This window comes from Egretta garzetta, unplaced genomic scaffold (genome assembly GCF_000687185.1).
Source record: "Egretta garzetta isolate BGI_Z169 unplaced genomic scaffold, ASM68718v1 scaffold486, whole genome shotgun sequence".
NCBI classification, from domain to species: domain Eukaryota; kingdom Metazoa; phylum Chordata; class Aves; order Pelecaniformes; family Ardeidae; genus Egretta; species Egretta garzetta.
This window is the reverse complement of record NW_009260126.1, coordinates 2,333,484-2,352,202: the sequence shown is the minus strand read 5'-3', so window position 1 is coordinate 2,352,202 and position 18,719 is coordinate 2,333,484. Positions and strand designations below refer to the sequence as shown.

The window sequence follows — 18,719 nt, the reverse complement described above, 5'->3', positions numbered from 1 at the left end:
GGACACAGAAGGTTCACATCATTGAAGTACTCACCTCTCCAGCTTTTTCTCAATAATGGGCACATCTAATCCCATTGCTTGCTTTGTGATTCTCAGCATTTCTGCAATGCACTGAAGAGTGTCTGGAATCCAATTAGCAGCCTGTCAGACCCTTTAAAAAAAACCCTTAAAATCCCACATTCCAAAATCTAAAATTAGACTTATTTTTATAATGTAATTTAGTTTGGTTTTCTTGGTTGTTGTTTGTTTGTTGTTTTCTCTTTCACCCTACAGAATAGTTGCACCTTACAAGTTGCAGTTCTGATTTAAAGCTTACAAATTAAGCTTAAAGAATAGACTCTCCTTAAGACCCAAATACTGTATGTAAGTGAATCACTGCCATGATTCATCATTTGTAGAAGGAAGAGAAGCAATTATATTTATTCTAATCCCTGTTGACAAAACTCAGTGCTTCACATAACTATTGATATTTTTCCCTTATTAGTGTTCATTTAATTTAGTTAAACAACAAGCAAGAACATTTCTAGAAATTGATTTCATCAAATACATCAATTTCTTCCACTCTTTAGGAGCTAATTTTAAGTTCATTTTATCAGTTTTTGGAACAGTAAAGATCTGGACATGGAAATGGCTCAATTTTAGAGAGACATGTTGCTTTAAAGCCATATCTGAAACTTATTTTAATTTTTATTAAAACAGTAACATTCTACTGTTCACAGAAGAAGCCACATACTGATTTTTTTTGTTGGTTCCCCACCCTGCATAACTGAATTATATTAAAATTCATCCTTCTTCAGAAGTTACTCTAAGAGCAATAGAAAAAGTGTTTCCTAGAGAAACACTGGTACACTGAATACACTTTGACATATAACATTTTTACATATGAAACAAACCTTTTCCATCTTCTTCTGGATTGCGTACCACAGCTCTAAGAGTGTGAAAATACCCACTCATTTCTTTATATTTGTAATGCAGCCTCATGCAAGAGAACTTGGGTTTGCCAAAGAGAGTAGGCTCAGGCCCTGAGAAATAAACCAGATTAGAAATCTTTACCAAGCACTGAAAGAGATATTGTAAAGACTATACCTAAACATACGTAAGAGTTGACACTCTTTTCCGGCATAAAAAGCTTCATGTTTTCTTTAGAGTAGGATAGACATTTTAAGTGAAAGATCTTCACAATAATTAAACAATTAATTATTTACAAAAAGTAATTAGACTCTCTGTGTATGTCTATTATGATCCAGCCTGATTGTTTATTACAGATTATGCTTTTGAATAGAAGAAAAGCAAAAATTCTACACCTATTACATCCTGTGTTTTAGCATATGCTCCTGCAAGGATTAAAGGGAAAGCTAATATACTTCTACCAAGCAGAAGCAATGTAAGTTTGCAAGATTTAGACCAAGTACTTCAACTTTTCAATGCACTGCATCATTTCTATATCATTAATCAGTGGGTTTTTTTGTATTTATAAGGTATTTGGTCTAGATGTTTCAACTATATTCTGTACATCAGGATATATTACAGATCTCCACAATACAGAAGTGAGAGACCTTCCCACTGAACTCTTAGACATTGCACATAGATAGTGAAAGTTACAGTAAGGAGATGATGAAGTCACTATGCATTGTGTAATGGAGGATTAAACTCCATTACAGGAGGCATATGCCTCCAAAGAGGAGGCATACACGGGGGGCCACAAAAATTTCCCTCCCTTCTCTCCAACTGGAACACATTTTTCATCTTTGAAGTCAAAGATAACACATCATTAACACTTTCAGCTGAAAGTGCTGGATTTAGCCTGCAGATGTCAGCATAACAAGGTGATTTCATAGCATGTTTCTTATCAGACCTTGAAAAATAAAGAGTTTTTCTTAAAAAGAAAAAAAAGCTATAAAACACATCTGAAGTACAATTCAGAACCGGCTGCTATATTTGGATCAAAGAAAGAGTGCACTGAATGCACAAACCTGTGATTCATTATAGAATTTGATCACATTGTTACTGCCAATTGAGAAATAATTAAATTTGCTTTGATGAATCCATGTTTTTTTAAGAGTTTGAAAGAGGGAGAATTTTAGAAGCCTACCAGTGATCAATGTTTCTATTTCAAGCAGTAGCAAAAGACAGAACTGTGAGAGAACACAGTCTCAACTCTGGCATCCGTTGTCAGCAAGAAAGCACATTTCTAGCTATGGTAGGCTACACAGGATATATGCACTATATTGAGGCTTGCTGTTTCAATGTATTTGTAGGATGCTTGATAAGTGCTCAGGCTATTACTAAGAGCATTCAAGAAGAATATAAGGTAACTGCATTCTTACCTATTTCTATTTTTTCCAGAGCTTCAAGACTTAACCTTTGGTACTGATTCACCTTATCGATTTCATCATCATAACTAGAAAAAGAAGAACCAGAATTTAATGCTTCATACTAATCTAAAGCAAGGAAATAAACTACACATAGTAAGAGAAAGTGGTAACTTACTAGGCCATGTAGTAGGCAGAATTAGAAAGTAACAGCAGAACGTCCACATCCTTATGAGTGGCATCAGTGAGACTAAGGAAGGGGAAGAATGAATACAGGGGAGAAGGTTTTACTTGCACAGGTATAACCCATCCTCAGTGTATTTTAGGGACATGCTTTTACAATTGAAGGCACATTACTACAAGAGGTTTCAGTTACAGTGTGTTCTCTTGTGTGATGCCTGCACCTCTTCACAGCCACTGCAAAACCAAGTTAGGTGAGACACTTCACAAGCCAAATTGTGATGTGTCATTAGACTCACCATACAGTAAGTGGATCCATGTAAGCAGCAATCTCTCTCAAACCTGGAGTTACCTCACAGCTCAAAAAGATCAGCAGCAGGTCCAAAAATAAACAGAAAACCCACTAGCTATTAAAAATGCTAACAGAGAAATGGAAAAGTATCTCAGACTCAGCTGATGCAGTGAGTCTGTGCTTGAATAGCTATCATAACACCCTGCTTTACTATTTTTAGATGCTTTAGAATTTTAACCTGCAGAAGATCTTTTCTTTTACAAGTTAGTGAACTCCGAACTTGGTAAGGAGACTTAGCAGTGAAGTTAGAGGTTATGGGTCACTAGTTTTCATGAAGAGAAATCTAGGCTTTCCTACTACTGACTCATTACACAAGAATTTAATCTGATCAGATAGGGCTTTGAAGTCAAGTTACACTTTCCCTATAAAGCAATAAGGAACAACAGCTCTTCAGACAACCCCTTCTAGAACTAATGGTGGTTAGGAGTTCTCTTCACGGTGCCTACCACGTTTTGGCAATATTAACTGAATGCATGCATTTCCAGGTGATGTCTCAAATGTAATCCCAGCATGCACCATTCTTATGCCACTTCAGGAAAAGCACATCTTTAGAGGACCTTTTCTTTTACAAACAATTTTACAAACAAGTATTCAATCCTTCCAAGGACTCCTGTCATTCTATAAAGCTGTCCACTTGTATTCTGTTAACACATCAGCTATCAAAATAACTTTGATAATGAATCAAATTAACACAGGTATCATACTAGCAGCTGATCAATTATGATTTTATTCAACAAACCTTGGATCACAGTCAATAAGTGCCCATCCTCCATGGAATTTTTCATCATCTGGTAAGAGCAGTTTCATGTAGCTCTGCAACAGCTGGCTGATCAATTCCTGATGGCTTCTCAGGTTCTCCTTGTGCAGGGCTTCATGCTCTTTCTCTTTTGTAAATATGGAGTAAAGATCCTCTGTTACAGGGATACCCTGCATCAAATCTAAATAAAATACACAAAATACCAAACAAGGAACCAAAAGTTAAAAGCAATACACAGCAACAGTCTGTTGATTATTTTGTAAATTCCTTCCAAAAGTTTCAGATTTGAAGATAAATCTGGAAAAATGGTTATTCTTTCAAAATAGAATGTTGCCTGAAACTGAAAACTCAGTAGGTATAACACTATTTTCTCTCAGTGGAAAAACAAGTTAACTCACCATTTTAAGAAACACTTGCTACACAGATTTAACTTTGTCTAATAGAAAGATGTTAGAAGACAGTTAATGCTAAAACAAAGTTAGGAGCAAATTCCACAGTGCATTACACTTGATGTAATCCCTCAGAATTGAATGGTGTTTAATCTACAGATGGAGAATGGCTGTTCCATATGGTGTCTGCTACATAGACATGAACATTATACACACTCAAGGTGCTTTTAAGTTTCAGAAAAAAAAAAGTCAGTCAAAAATATAAAGCCAAGATGATTTCAGTAAACTTTTCTAAATACCAGCATTGAGCTTAGTTGAAATTGTATTCTTACCTATGACTGCTTGCCTATAAGCATCCCTGAAACGATTCAAGTAGTATCTGTTTGCAGAATTAACTCCATCTTTCATTACCCCTGCCAGCTTTCTTTCACCAGTCCTTGTGAAGTCGCCCTGTTATACAGAACATGCAAATCATGCACATATGCAACTTTGAAGTAGCAGTCTCAGCTCAAAAGCTTTGGCGTTCTGAACCTCAGAACTGAACAGATGACAACTCAGAAATTATGTTCAAGTAACTATTTCATACAGAAGCTGAAAACATGGATTTTCAAATCATCTATTTCTCATGGCATTGATTGACTCGGCAGAGAATCTTACACTTTTGACAGACCTATGATTCTATATAAAGACCTAATGGAGAACAGTAATCTGAACATACACACCAGCTAACATTAAAGCAGAACTTTCAAGACATCAGACACTGGGATGCTTGAATACCTCAAAAAAACCCCCACACCCCTATTTTTTAGCTTTAATGTAAAAGGAACACTACTGGAACAATGGAGAAGACTGGAGCTTACTGAAAAATGGTTTTAATCTTCTCTGCTTCTGCTACCAAAACAAGCCAAGCATAACATACTGAAGGGAACTAGTACATATCCTCACAAGGTCAGAAACAAAAGAGTTTCTAGGCCATGAAAGGCTTAGAATTTGAATAAAAAGAAGTTTTGGTAGCTGTGCTTCATTAGAGGATTCTATTTGCAGAAACGCTCTGAACATTGGCACAGAACAGTTCTAAAAGCCATACTATGAAACTATGATGAAGAACATTTCAAGTGTGTTTCACTTCCAAATTAAAAGAAATAATATCACAATTAAACTGCAAATAAATTTAATCCATGAACCTCAATAATGAGTAATCTTCAAGCAGAATGGCTAAAAATTTAGATCTATAATTGAGTTCTGTGCTTCAGATTTAAAGTTAAATATTCACAATCAAGACAAGTGTGTCAGGCTGTTGTTTATTATTTAAAAAAAATTAATGTAAGAGACTAATCAAAGTTCCACCAGTGACTATACACACAGAAAGTAGCTCAAATTCTATGACTTTGCAAAGCAGCAGGAGTGAACAGTAAGGAGTTTCATGCCTGGTTTCTGATCTTGGTAGAGATACTGCATTACAACCAGTTAAGAAAAGTCTTTAGAAAATATAGCTAATTAATATCTCCCTACTGCCTAAATATCCTGATCTTCAGTCGTTCAGAGTATTTTTTTTGAAGTACTGTAACTGCTTAAAAGAACTATAACCATGCTCAAATTTAAATAGAAGTAATGCTTAAAATAGATCAGCTATGCTTTGTATCTAGAAATTAAACTAACAGAACGAAGTTAAACTACAGCCAGCACTGCCACAGGACACCTGGACACTCAAGTCTTCTCCAAGTCACACCAAGTGTGATGCAAAATACTTTTCTATTGAAAGGCCTCATATCTCTGCAAGACAAAAACACGCACAACATTTGGCTCACTTTGCTACATACACAAAAGTTCTCCATTGGACACAAAGCCTGTAACATAACATACTTCTTGTCATCAGAACAGATCACACTCTTTACCCTTTACCTTTAAGGCTGCTGTGCCAGCATACTGCCGGCTTATGGCATCTCCATTGTTTGCCCATATTATCTGGTAGATTCTATTGCATTTTACCGGCAAAGGCTGTTCTGGTGGCATCACACCCAGTTTTTTGAGCTGCAATTTGACATATGCATTAATATAAGGTTCAAAATAAAAATCATTCTCAATATCAGAGCTCAATAAATAAAATGGGAACACTTGCCAAGCATTTAATTGTTACATTTTATATGATCTGAAAAAGGAACCCATTCTGCTAATTTGTGAGATTAAATTAGAACCACTAATTTGTTGTTAAACATTGTATCACTGGACGCAACAGTAATATATTAATTACAGATGTAGGAGTCAATCTTCAAAAAAATTAGCTGAAGGAAAACAAGATACTCTATTACCCAAGATACAGCAACTGTTTCTATTTTCCGTAAGGAACTATCAAAAGAACAGACATCACAGACCTTTAACATGGATAAACAAGTTAATGCCTTCTATTGCAAAGGCATTCATGGCCTCAGAGGTCTGAAAATAAAGAAATGGAATCTTTTTCCAGTTACAAGACAAAGCACACCAGATTCTTAATCTCTTGCTTCTAGACACTAAAGCAAATGTAGTGGCTCCATCTTTGAATTTACTCCTCCCCAGAATAAAGCCTTAAAACATCTTCACATAGAATCATAGAATGTTTTGGGTTGGAAGGGACCCCTAGAGATCATCTAGTCCAACCCCCCTGTAGTGAGCAAGGACACCGCTAACTAGATCAGGCTGCCCAGAGCCCTGTCCAACCTAGTCTTGAATGTTTCTAGGGATGGGGCCTCCACTACCTCTCTGGGCAACCCGTTCCAGTGTTTCACTACCCTCATTGTAAAGAATTTCTTCCTTATATCCAGTCTAAACCTACCCTGCTTCTTTGTGTTTATTATTAATGCTTGTGCAAAAATGACAGTTACTGTTTAAGACTGATACTGAAAATAAGGTAACTTACTCTTCAGAACAACCAGTATAAGTTTTCCCAAGATAAGTCTCAAGTACAATACAAACTTCAGTTTGGTTTTTTTTGGTTTGGTTGTTTTGGTTTTTTTTTTTTTCTTTTTCTTTTTTTTTTTTTTCTTTTTCTCACATGCTAAATTGATAAAGCAGCTCACACATAACTGCAATGTATTCACTAAATGTTAGGCCAACTGCATTGGGTAACTTGGACTAAATGATAGGCAGACCTCAACTTACAACCAATGAAAAAAAAAAAAAAAACCCCAAACATTCAAGCACTCTGCAGGTTAGATGAAAATTGATACAGGCTTGTTCATTGACTTTGAAAGCCCTATCAAGTTTCCAGCTGAGAGAAAACAAGTCCTATGGTTCCAAGGGAGTGCAAAAGTAAGGTACATATAACTCAGTCTTCCACTTTTCGTCAGTCACCTTCCAGCGCCTCTTCACAACAACCAGTATAACTCTTGATTTTGAAAGACTGCCTTCAAACTCTCAGAGTTAACATGTATAGAAATCCTATTCTAAAATAAAGACTGTGATATTGCTAGTCCCACACTTCATCCCCAGTACTCCTTCTATGTCAGGAGTTCATAAAAGCAGATAACAGGCAGGAACTGCCAGGTACAATGGCTAGAACCATTCATTTTCATCCTAATGAAAGACCCACTTCATCCTTTACCCTTCATAGCATAGTCAAGGTTTGTTCATTTTGGACTGGGCAGTAACTGAGTCTTCAAAGATTTAGTTACAGTACTATGAAGTCTTCACAAGGAAAGTCAATTATCACTGAGCTTCTATATCAAAAAGCAAATGGGGGGCAGGGCAAAGACGACTAAAAGAAGGACTCTCAGTCTGCTTGGAAATGCCTTCTCTATATAGGGACAACTATTCCAGAGCATAGTAGTCAGCCATTTGGGATATTTACATCATGAATTAATTATTCATCTACATACAGAACAGACAACTAATCTCCCTACCTGCTGCACCACAGTATTTCACTTCAAATCAGCTAAAATAGCATCCAACTTCTATTTAGATTTGAGTCCTTTAACATCTAATTTGGGGGAGGGATTTATTGAGGAGGGTTAGTTTTAAACTTTGTATTACCACATAAATTAAAATTACTAAATCAAAACAAGAGAATCCTCTCCAATTTGTGGACAGACAGTCATTTCTTCTCACAAGGAGAACACTAGACATCACTGTTTTAGAATTATTTCAGTTGTACGTATTACATTCAGCTTCATAGCTCTCCAAGTAGTCTGCAAAGATCCTTTTCAGTAGAGGTTAGTTCAAAATTTTTCAAACACACAGATTTCCATGTGAATAACAATTAAGATCTGAGGTACTCAGTACTTGAAAAAGTACAGTAGTTGTACATGCCTGCTGTTCCATGACCACTCTTGCAATAGCAGCCTGCACAACATTGGTACGATCCAGACAGTCCATGCAGTTGACTCGAAAAATTCCTTCCTGTTTACAGATCACACCAGCTTGGTCAACCCTTTCAACAGGAAGATAAAGCAAAAACATACTGAGACACTTAAAATCCAGTGTAATTTATCAGCTTCTACAAACAGTAGAAAATTTTATGCATGGAGTAATATTTATAGTTGCACTCATCACCCCAGCCACACCCCACTCAGAATTAACTACTCTTGTTCCCACCTATCCTCCTCTTTAGTCTAGGCTAGATACCCAGCATACATCCTGTTAGGGCCATAAACTTGATATGTAATCAGATGTTGAATTCAATTCATACATATATAACACAAGCTTTCAAGAGTAAAGGCATTTATTTAATTTCAAAACCAGAGTCCACAATGACAGCAACATCTCACTCACAAAATACAAAATTGAACAACACACAGTAATTGATTGAAGACTGCAGTCATACTCACTACCAAAACACGCAAACTTTAATCAGTACAAACTAAAGGTCAAACATGCCTACTGTTTTCAATAGTAAGGTTGGCATTCTAGGGTTTGTGGGTCAAATACAAAGTGTTTAACATTAAATCTAAGAAACCCTAAAAGTGTTAAATGCAGTAAGCCTCAGGCAGAAAACAGCATCTGAGAATTTTTGCTGTTATGTGTGTATAACACCAACACTTCAACACAAAAACTGATGCACAAACTGGGCACCAAGAGAGGAATATAAAACACACCAGTTATGACAAAATCAAGGCCTCTGAATATGTACTTTTTTTTTTCCTACAAATATTTCATACTAGTCTAAAAACAGTAAAGTACCTACCAGCACCACTTCATGTCAAGGATAATATCATGAATGGCATCAGTCAGTGTTTGAACATTTTCAAACTTCATTCCTCGGCTAAAACACAGGATTTCATAGACATTAGTTTGAACTAGAGTGGTGATTTTTCTTTACTTAGTTATTTTGTATTATTTGTAATGTTAACAAAGATAGTGTTTTGGCTAAGTGGGAGAAACAGACATTCCCTCCTGCAATAAACTTTAAACAGCAGCCAATATTCAGAACTATTTTAAAGTACAGTACAATATCTAAATCCAAGGCAAGAAATTCAGATCTTTAAATTATCAAGAATTTGCATTCCTGAATGCTGCTTCCATAAGGAAGAACAAACGTGCAGCTATTCGGGCACAGGCAACATTCTGCTCTCATTTTAGGCACAGTCTCAGAAGTAACTACTATAGATTTGAAATTGAAATGGCCTTCCCTGCTTTACCAGTGATTTAACAGAAAAACACACCTACAGACACATCATCCCCTCCTCCTCCCACCCCACCAGATTGTTTTCAGTATTGTTCTCTATTTATTCATGGTCACAATGCAAAAAGAAACAGTCCTGGTCACTATAGCAGTTCTTAGGAGAAAAGCAAACTAACAAAAATGAAAGCTTGTTGAAACAAAAGAGTAAGTATCAAATAATTCAGGATGTCAACAGTCAAAGCTCAAAGGCTTTTTTGATGGGGTACTATTTTGAGGGGGTTTTCCCTCTTCCCTCCCCCTCTGAGACAATACCTATTAATGACATACTTATTCAGTCAGTAATGCTTTCCCAAGCCAGATGCAATCCCTAGCTTAAATAGGAAATGAAGATTAAAACAGTTTTTAGACCCCATATTCATACACAAATGCAATCTGCTTGAGAAATAGATGCCTGTGTGACAGATCACATGCTTGGGCATTGAAACACTGCACTAGACCATGCCTACATCATAGTGGAGTCATGAAGACAGCATTTATACTGGATTAAAATAAAATCCAGCGTATTTTATAATGGAAAAACAGCATCAGGGTCCTGAAAGAACCCATTGTACGTTTACAGAAACAAGCAAGAGAAACAGAAGAATGGCTTGTAGTGAAGAATTAAGAGCAGAATGCTAGATAGTTTGAAAAGCAGGTCAGCCACAGCTTTACATTCATACCATGTTTAAGGGAACTCTCTCACTTAAAATGCATAACAACTTCTAAGATTCACCTAATAAATAACTGCACGTTTAACAGGCAGTGCTCAGTTATTCAAATTCAAACTTTTGTAGTACTTTAGTTTACAAAATGTATTCTTCCTAGTTAAAAGCATTTCATGCAGAAGTAGAGAAAAGCTATTACTATTTCCTCCCTTCTACTCTCCTTTCATGCTAATAAAAAAAGACACAAAGTGACATTTTTAAAAGGTTTCTTACCAGTGCTCGTGGAAGTCAAATGAAACATAAGTCAGATTTGCATTGTTGTACAGAAGAACTTGTTTAAGGTAAGCATCTCCGATAATCTTCTCTCTGCCTGTTTGATCCACCAAATTAATAATAACCTGTTCAAAAGTTTAATTATTTAACGCTTGTCATCCAGTACACGACTTGCTTAGATATATACCATGGAATAACAATTAGCTTAAGAGTTAAAAGATTTGTAGGTAATCTTGCTGAATTTACAATCTTTGCTAATTGTACCCAAGATCAAATAGGCTCCAACAGTTACTCACCTACCTGAATTTTAATACCGAGAATCTGTGAATACAGGACAGAAACACAAAAGTGGGGCTTACGCATTTCTGTAAGTTATTGCTGGTTTTTAGAGGTTACTTACCAGGATACATCAAAAACTTAGTAACATCCTATTCATTTACCACCCTTCTAATTGTCAATGAGCTTCTAGAAAAATGCAACCCATATCACCAACATGAAAAACAAACTAAAAACATTAACTTTCACCCCCTGCATTTTCATAAGATGACTATCTTATCATGTAGCACTCACCTGCTTTCTGTAATTTTTCAGCTGTTCTTCAAAGTGTGCACGAAAACAGGACACTGTTTCCTTTTCACCTACAAGGCAGAGCAGCATTAGACAGAAACAGCCTGTTCTGCAACAAGTCCCGTTTGAAGAATTAAATCATGCCCAAATCTATACTCTAAAAAACCAAGATACCTTTACTTGAAGTACTTAGACACACAATGTAACACATTCTACAGAATTACTTTTAAAGGTCTTTCATCAATTTGCTCAACTTCAACATTGTTTTTCTACTACTGTGGTGTACAGGAAGCACCATTCTTAAATTTCACTTTTTGTGCAAAGCAGATTGGACAAAAATTTAACTTTTAATAAGACTGGCTAATCCTTCCACACATCCACCGCACACCCACATAAACATCTCTTCCAAAACAAGAGTGCTGATATTTGTTTTGCATCTTTTGAAAAAACAAACTGAAGTACAAGAAAGGTTTGCAAATTACAAATGGGGACATGCAAGACAGGATAATACTGGAAGTGTTACCCAGTTCTCCTAGAGAACAAAACTACTTGTAACTAAAATGCAAAAACATTATCCAGTTGATTCACAGCACCACTGATTCCTCAAAGTCTCAATTCCTACCTGTAAATCTATCAAATTAAACGCAATTCCTCAGTATTTTTTGAAACTAATCCTACTAGGGGAAGAAAAGAAAGATATCAACAAAAAAGAACTGCTCAGCTCTATAAACAGATGTCACAGCACAAGCTTGCAGTTGGAACTAATCAAGTGTTGCTTCCAATTATCAGGAGGGGGGGGAGGGGATTGGAAGGTGTTTCATTTTTATTTTCCTCACTTTATAAATTTGTTTAAGTTTCCATTTCCATGATGTGGCAACAAGTCATCCCTCTCCAGTGATCTCCAGGTTATTTGGTATAAAATCACAAGAAACCCAAATCTACATTTTCCTTAAGTTTGTAATGATAGTAACTGCTTGTCAACTTGAAATTATGTGCTTTTCCCAAGTTCCTAAGCAAGCTCGAAGGCCCATTTTACTGGGTTTACTTAAGACACAGGGAAAAACAATCCTTTAACTTCCCAAGATCACAGCCCCCCCTGAAAAAGCAGGTTGGTTTTTTTTAATTTTCAGCCCTAAAAACAGTCTTCAATGGCAGAAGACCAGACTTGCTAATGCTAGAAAAGCATGTGAATCCAACACACAAGTTGGACTTGCAGAAGTACATACTTTTGATGTAGGATGCCAGTTAACCGAATCCAGTGGGAGTATGATTATACAAGATCACAAACATACTAGCTTCCTTTAAAGAAAAGTTTCTCCTTTACAAAGCTAAACCTAGAGGAGATTTTATTGACCTTTATCTTTTAAGAAAGTGCAGGCTATGAATACCTAGTTCATAAAAGCATCCAGATTTGCCACAGTCTCATCAATATTTTTTCATGTTTTGGCTTTTGCATTATCTTTGAGTGGAAAAGGAAGAAATTTAGATCTCAAAGCCCCCCAGACAGTACTTAATTTCAGAGAAGACAAAAGCACACTACAAAACTGGTGTTATATGAAATGTCTATGTTTTCCCCATGTTGAAATAGCAGTTCTTAATACAAAAGGAACCTCAGCCTAAGTTAACCTCGTGGACAAAGATATTTGTAAGACATCAATGTCTAAGCAGGTTCTCAAAAGAGAAAGCCAAGTTTTCTCCCTTCCCAACCCAGAAAACACTGCAACCAGTATCACTAAACATAAAACGTGCTTCATTAAATACTGAAATTCAAGCCTGTTAGAATTTACAATGGATAAGTCAGAGCTCTGCATAGTTGCAATTAGAGTAGAAGTTAACTGGAGTCAAATCATTACTGTTATTCCTGGCTTTTAGAAAGTGCCACTGAAAGACTAGTGGTAAAGCAACACTCCAATTAACTTATTTCTAAGGGAACTCTGATCTTTAGGTATTCTACTCAAATACTTACTCTTGTCCAGACGGGGCCGTGGGTTATATCTATAACCAACTTGGCTCCAGAAAACAGGCACAGAGCCTCTTGTTTGTATAAATGAAAGAGTATGATTATGAACATGAATCAGTTGCTCTGTTTCAACATAATTTGCCACATTTCCATTTTTATCAACACCTCTTCGCTTATACCGCATTCCTAGGAGGAACAAGAATGATCAACTCATATTTAAGTATTAGTCAAACGTTAATAACTCTTGTTACCATTTTTCACAACAGTAACACAAGAAGAAAGTTCTAGCCAAAACCCATGATCAATGGTAAAAGTCACTCCTATCCTTGTCTACTCCCTGAAAGTTCTGCTGACTATATGGATAAAGTTTATTTACTGATATACTACAAGCAGCAGAAATTCAGTTCACAGGGCAAAGCAGTCTACTGGCACTATAAAGTCACAGATATATCTAGTCCAGCCTAACGGATATATTACTCCCTGTTCTGTCAAGTTTAGTAGAGTTTTACTTTAGTGCTCACTATTTTCCATGAACCTAAAAGGCCACTTTTACTGACAGATGCTCCACTTCTTATAGCCAGAGATCCCACAAGCAGCCCAAAGTTTGCACGTTCCACAGAACCGAAGACTTCCCCCCGCCTTGTTTTAACCCGTATAACTAATTCTGCACATTAAGAACAGATACTGCTCTTCCAACTACACAGTTTTTTGCCTAGCAGTCTCTAATCTGATCATTAAACAGAACAGGTAAGTGTTTGCATATGGAGGTTTGCACAAAATACATCACTATTTCAGAAAGAATGCAGGTGGTAGCAAGGGAGAAAGTTTATGCTCTAGACTAGCAATCACATGAGCATAATGTTATGAATAGTAAGAGGGAGTCAATAAACAATTTGCCCTCTGCAATTCTGTTTCTGTATCTGTAAAACAATTTAGTATAAATAAGGCATACTGCAAACTAGACACTACCATGAAACCCTCAAATATTTACTCTCCGTTATTCCGACAAACAGTTTTCCTGGGAACCGAATTAAATGCATTGAAGTGAGCTGCGATACAAAGGTCAGTCCCATATCAGGGTAAGCTCACTAGGTTTTCTTCTTGTTTTGACACATTAAAAACCTAACTGTAGGAAAAGAGTGGACACAGTGAAGAATATCTTAAAAAAACGTGATAGTCCAAAAAGGCTTAAAGTTGAACAGGACCTACTAAAGCATGAAGGGATTCAATCTTTATTTCTGTGCTCCTAAGAACAGGGAATAATTTTTGTTTGCCTTGCTGCTATTAGAATTAGTGAAATAAGGTGCAAGCCCAAAGCATGGTTCTTATTTCTCACCTTGGTCTTACTTAAACATCTCTTGGGATGCATGCACACACGCATGCCTTTTCAAGTCTTTATTCAGCTGCTGTCAAGCCCTCAAAGGAAGACCTCTGAAAATTTAACTCCCATCCAGGCCTACTGAAATGTATCAGGACAGAGGCCCTAATCAAGGTGTTCTTTGCCAAGATGGAACTTTTATCTCAGAACTGATACACTCAGGTACATTCAGTGCCCAAGTCGAGACTAGTGAAACTCACTTAGTAACCGCTCTAAGTAACAGCTGTGCAGTGCGGTATGCACTACAGCCTTTTCCTCCTATAAGCAGGAAAGGCTGTAGCACATACTTTGACAAGAGCTGACCATCTGCTGAACAACACAGCACTCTTCCAAGTTTTATCTTCTGCATCCCTCTCTAGTGTTCAGGAACAATCCCAATACCTTGCACTATGTTTGCCTACCAGCTCTGTGACGACTCCGTCGTGAAATAAGTGCCACCAGAAATGTTGGATGAATGTCATCTACACAAGTTGATTCCTGAGGAGGAGTTTCAGGACTGCTCTTATCATCATCAGAAGATTCACTATAGTTTACTACAAGCTCTTCAATTTGCACAAATCCTTGTATGATGGGTATAATCCAGAAGTCCACCTCAGCATTCTGAAGATTACAGAAAACATTTACATTCTTGTTGATTCTACATTACCTACAATTATTTCTGCCATTTGTCATGTTTATGTTTTAAGAAGTTTTTGCCATATCCTTTTCTTATTTATCTAAGAGGTATTAGCATTTTTCCTCCATTAGCTGTAGGGCTTTTTTTTTCTGTGGAGATGAAGCAAGCTGTATCAAGGTAAGGCAAAAAGCCCTCCTCTACTCCCAGCTATCTAGGTATAGAAAAGAGCCCTACAATATTTAATAGCTTCTTTTCCCCTTTCCCCAAAGAGAGTTTTCATACAATGTTACATCTGATGTTGAAAACACATTAAAAGCCTAAAATAGCAACTTTTCATGTCAAAGATAGTCAGTTCAGACAGAGCAGCAAATATTGGTAATTTATTATCTAGTTTCTGCTTTAAGGCAGTTTTACAATCGCTATGGGGACATACAGCATATTACTTTTGAATAGATTAAAATTTAAAAGTGTAATGTTGTTAGTCTGTTTTCAGCAAAACATACTAGCATAAACTTTATATACACTAACTTAGCACCTAAGCCAACTGGTTCAGAGCTCTGCACATTAGTGCTTTGTCACCTTAAAACCTCAGTTTCTTAAACAGCATTTAGATCCAAGTTCAATACTAATTCAAGATTATCCATGTATATCTTATAACATGAAAAATACAACTAGTTAAACTCCTGCATTATATACAACCTTTCACAGAGCATGCTCTGACTCCATAAGCATCAGAGTATATAAAATTATTGAGAGATACGGGGCATAAGGTAAGATGCCCACTGTAATCTTTAAAAGAACCTAAGACTTGACCTAAACTGGCATACAGTAGTTAGTAACTCAGTCCTTTTTCTAGGAGGTTACTTTATAATTAAGTGAGACTATATATTGAAGAAAATGAGTGGTTGTTCTATGTTTCTTTGTTTGTGCCCATTAGGTAGGAAAATGCTTTATCTACTACTCCAAAGAGCTGTTCAGAATAACTTGTTCTACACTACCATTACACTGATCAGCTACTCTGTTCAAGGCGAAAAATCAGTATTCCCCATTTAGGAAGACAAAAATCTTGTCTCAAGAAAATTTTGGAACTTAAGAGTTTCTTTCTTTTCTGGCTCCTCCTTCTTATCAAATAATCAGCTCTGTCCAGGGATAATCTATTTCACAGATAAATACATTACCTTCAGAAATCAGCACAAACAAATCACATACGATGTTATTCTGCATTGCTTTATTGTAATAAAATTTTAAATTCCATTGATGTGCATTCATTAGCAATGATCACAGGCTAACTAGAAGGCTGCTGGGAAGGTTGGCTGGGAGAAGAGGGTAACACCAGCTGCTCAGCTTCAGAGGGCACAGCCCTGTTCTGACCTATCTGCCAAGCAGGTTTAAGTAAACTTCTGTGAGGCCTTAAGTAAACATTTCAAGTAAAGAATGGTTCTCATAATACATGTTATTGTTAGAAACAAGGCTCACATCAATGCTGATGAGATCTTCAATCATGTGCTTGTTCCAAAAGAATCTGTCGTCAACCTGTTTCAAACAAAAAGGGCAGGTTTTGCAGTATTTTAAGTAAGGCTTGATAAAGACATCAGTGTTATTCACTACTACTGTACATGCAAGTCTAGTGTTCACTACTTTTGAATAAAACAGCTCAGTTCAAGACATGTTGGTGGAGACTTTTGTTTCATTTTCTTGCACTGAAGCTGGTTACAGGGCAAGATCTTTAGTTGTTATAGATTATACCAGAAGAGAATGTGACCAGTCAAGTTTGGACCACATACATTATTGAACAGCACATCTCCCAAAAATAATAAAAAAAGAGAAACCACAACAACAACAAAAAAACCCAACCACACTGACACACTTACTTTTTGCCACAGTGGTAAGTTAGTTTTCTCACACACACTCTGCCTCTGCACAGAATTTGTTAGGTCATAGGTCAGGCTGTAGTAAAAGGAGTCTGAATCCATGAACATTTTGAACAACTCCTCCAATAATCTCTTCTCCAGCTTCTCTTTTTCTTTGCTTTCTTTAATCTGAAAAAAAAAAGTAATGGATTTCTGATGTCTTTCTCTGATTGAAAAAGACTCCAGTCATATTTGTTAAGTGCCATTTCTAACCTTGTAGGACAAACCTTTTCCCACTGAGGAGCAGGATCTTAAAATTCCGAGTAGACATCAACACAAGGGCCAGCATCTTCAGAAATATCATGCTATGACTTTTAGCAGTAAGGGCATTCAGAGCAGTCAGACCCTGAAACACACTACTTGAATGCTCCAGAAGTTTCAGTCTTGAGAGTTTCTGTGAAATACTGCATCTACCTGTTCTAATTTTAGTATTGTTTGGACTTTCAAGTCCAAGCCATTATTGTGTAAAAAGCATTTTGATAAGATTGTATAGTGTTCTCTGAGGAATTGTGCACCAAATTTGTCTCCAATTCTGTATGGCAAGAGATGCTTATGCAGAGCAATTTGTAGAAGTTTACAACCCCACTAGAAGCAAATCCTGGTAAGAAGGCACTCTTTTCGTAATTCTGCAAAATTATCTAATTACAAAATGAAAAGTCACAGAAAAGCAACAGTTAAATAATCAAAAAGCTTCAAGACAGTAGTTACACATTCTGCAGTTTTCCGATAGTTCTCTTTTTAAGTCTTAGTAGTCCTTTTGATCACCCACCACAACCTTTGAATTATCAACTAAACAGTTTGGAAAAAACCCAAGAAAACAGTAGAAAGCTTTACCTTCTTTTTATTTGGAGCAGACACATTTGATTTAATTTGAGTAAGAGTCTTCAGCAGAAATTTTGTGTCATCTGGGGACTGTGTAATCTTCTCTGGCTTGTTTATCCCAAAATGGTGCTTCTTACAAAGCTAAATAATTATACTGAATTAAAGCCAATACTTAAATCCTCTTAACAAGTTCAAGAAGAAGTAACAATAAAATTGTTATTGAACTCTACAAAAGCAAGACTGCAATGCCCACAAGCCTAAGGCAGACACTCAAAAACCTGAATGTTCCCCCTCTATTTCAATCTACAGCATATTTCTTCCTCTTTTATAAAAGGCATTTTCTCTTGTGATTGTGAGAATGTCTGCCGCTATTTGGCATGACTAGAGTATCCAGACCCACCTCAACTTCCCACCCAAATTACAGTGTAAATTAGTATTACTCACTTGTATTGTTTTTCCTTTATCCATTCTCTTAGGGAAAAAATTCTGCAACATTTAAAGTAAGTGTTTCCCTTGAAGCAAATTTATAGAATTAAGATTCCAAAATATGATGGAAACAAGAGCATCCCTTAAAAAAAAAAATAAACTCTGTCCCGATTCAGAGGGCAAAGATATGACAGCTTCTTCCTCAAAACCCACACATCTGAAGTCCTATCTTAAGAAATATTGGGGGTTAACCTCAGGAGTAAGCAAGCTGAAGTACTTGGGAGAGGGCACTGCAAATCTCAGTTCTTGTACAGGTTTCTAGGCACAGAAGCACCCAGAGGATGTGCTATATTCATGCCTATACGACTAAGAACAGGAAGGTATTACATCTAGATTTCAAGTCATATTCTTGTATCTTAGACCCTGGAAGGTTCTAACGCCCAGACTGAAGCCATGCTTCAGCACTCCTTCATGCTC

The 18,719-nt window shown here is 36.6% G+C and overlaps 1 protein-coding gene across 1 annotated transcript in view; it reads right to left on the bottom strand.

Annotated features, from left to right (window-relative positions):
• The window catches only part of INPP5F (inositol polyphosphate-5-phosphatase F), a 32,584-nt gene that overhangs the window by 5,740 nt on the left and 8,125 nt on the right, over positions 1-18,719 (bottom strand). The window contains exons 4-19 of the mRNA XM_009641424.2: positions 17,829-17,957; positions 16,956-17,123; positions 16,561-16,617; positions 14,870-15,068; positions 13,097-13,276; positions 11,134-11,201; positions 10,564-10,688; positions 9,149-9,226; positions 8,275-8,395; positions 5,893-6,021; positions 4,323-4,440; positions 3,584-3,782; positions 2,491-2,562; positions 2,328-2,401; positions 894-1,022; positions 35-122 (exon numbers count right to left, since the gene is read on the bottom strand). Coding sequence (XP_009639719.2) covers positions 35-122; positions 894-1,022; positions 2,328-2,401; positions 2,491-2,562; positions 3,584-3,782; positions 4,323-4,440; positions 5,893-6,021; positions 8,275-8,395; positions 9,149-9,226; positions 10,564-10,688; positions 11,134-11,201; positions 13,097-13,276; positions 14,870-15,068; positions 16,561-16,617; positions 16,956-17,123; positions 17,829-17,957 — 1,934 coding nt within the window. The remainder of the gene's footprint in view (positions 1-34; positions 123-893; positions 1,023-2,327; positions 2,402-2,490; positions 2,563-3,583; positions 3,783-4,322; positions 4,441-5,892; positions 6,022-8,274; positions 8,396-9,148; positions 9,227-10,563; positions 10,689-11,133; positions 11,202-13,096; positions 13,277-14,869; positions 15,069-16,560; positions 16,618-16,955; positions 17,124-17,828; positions 17,958-18,719) is intronic.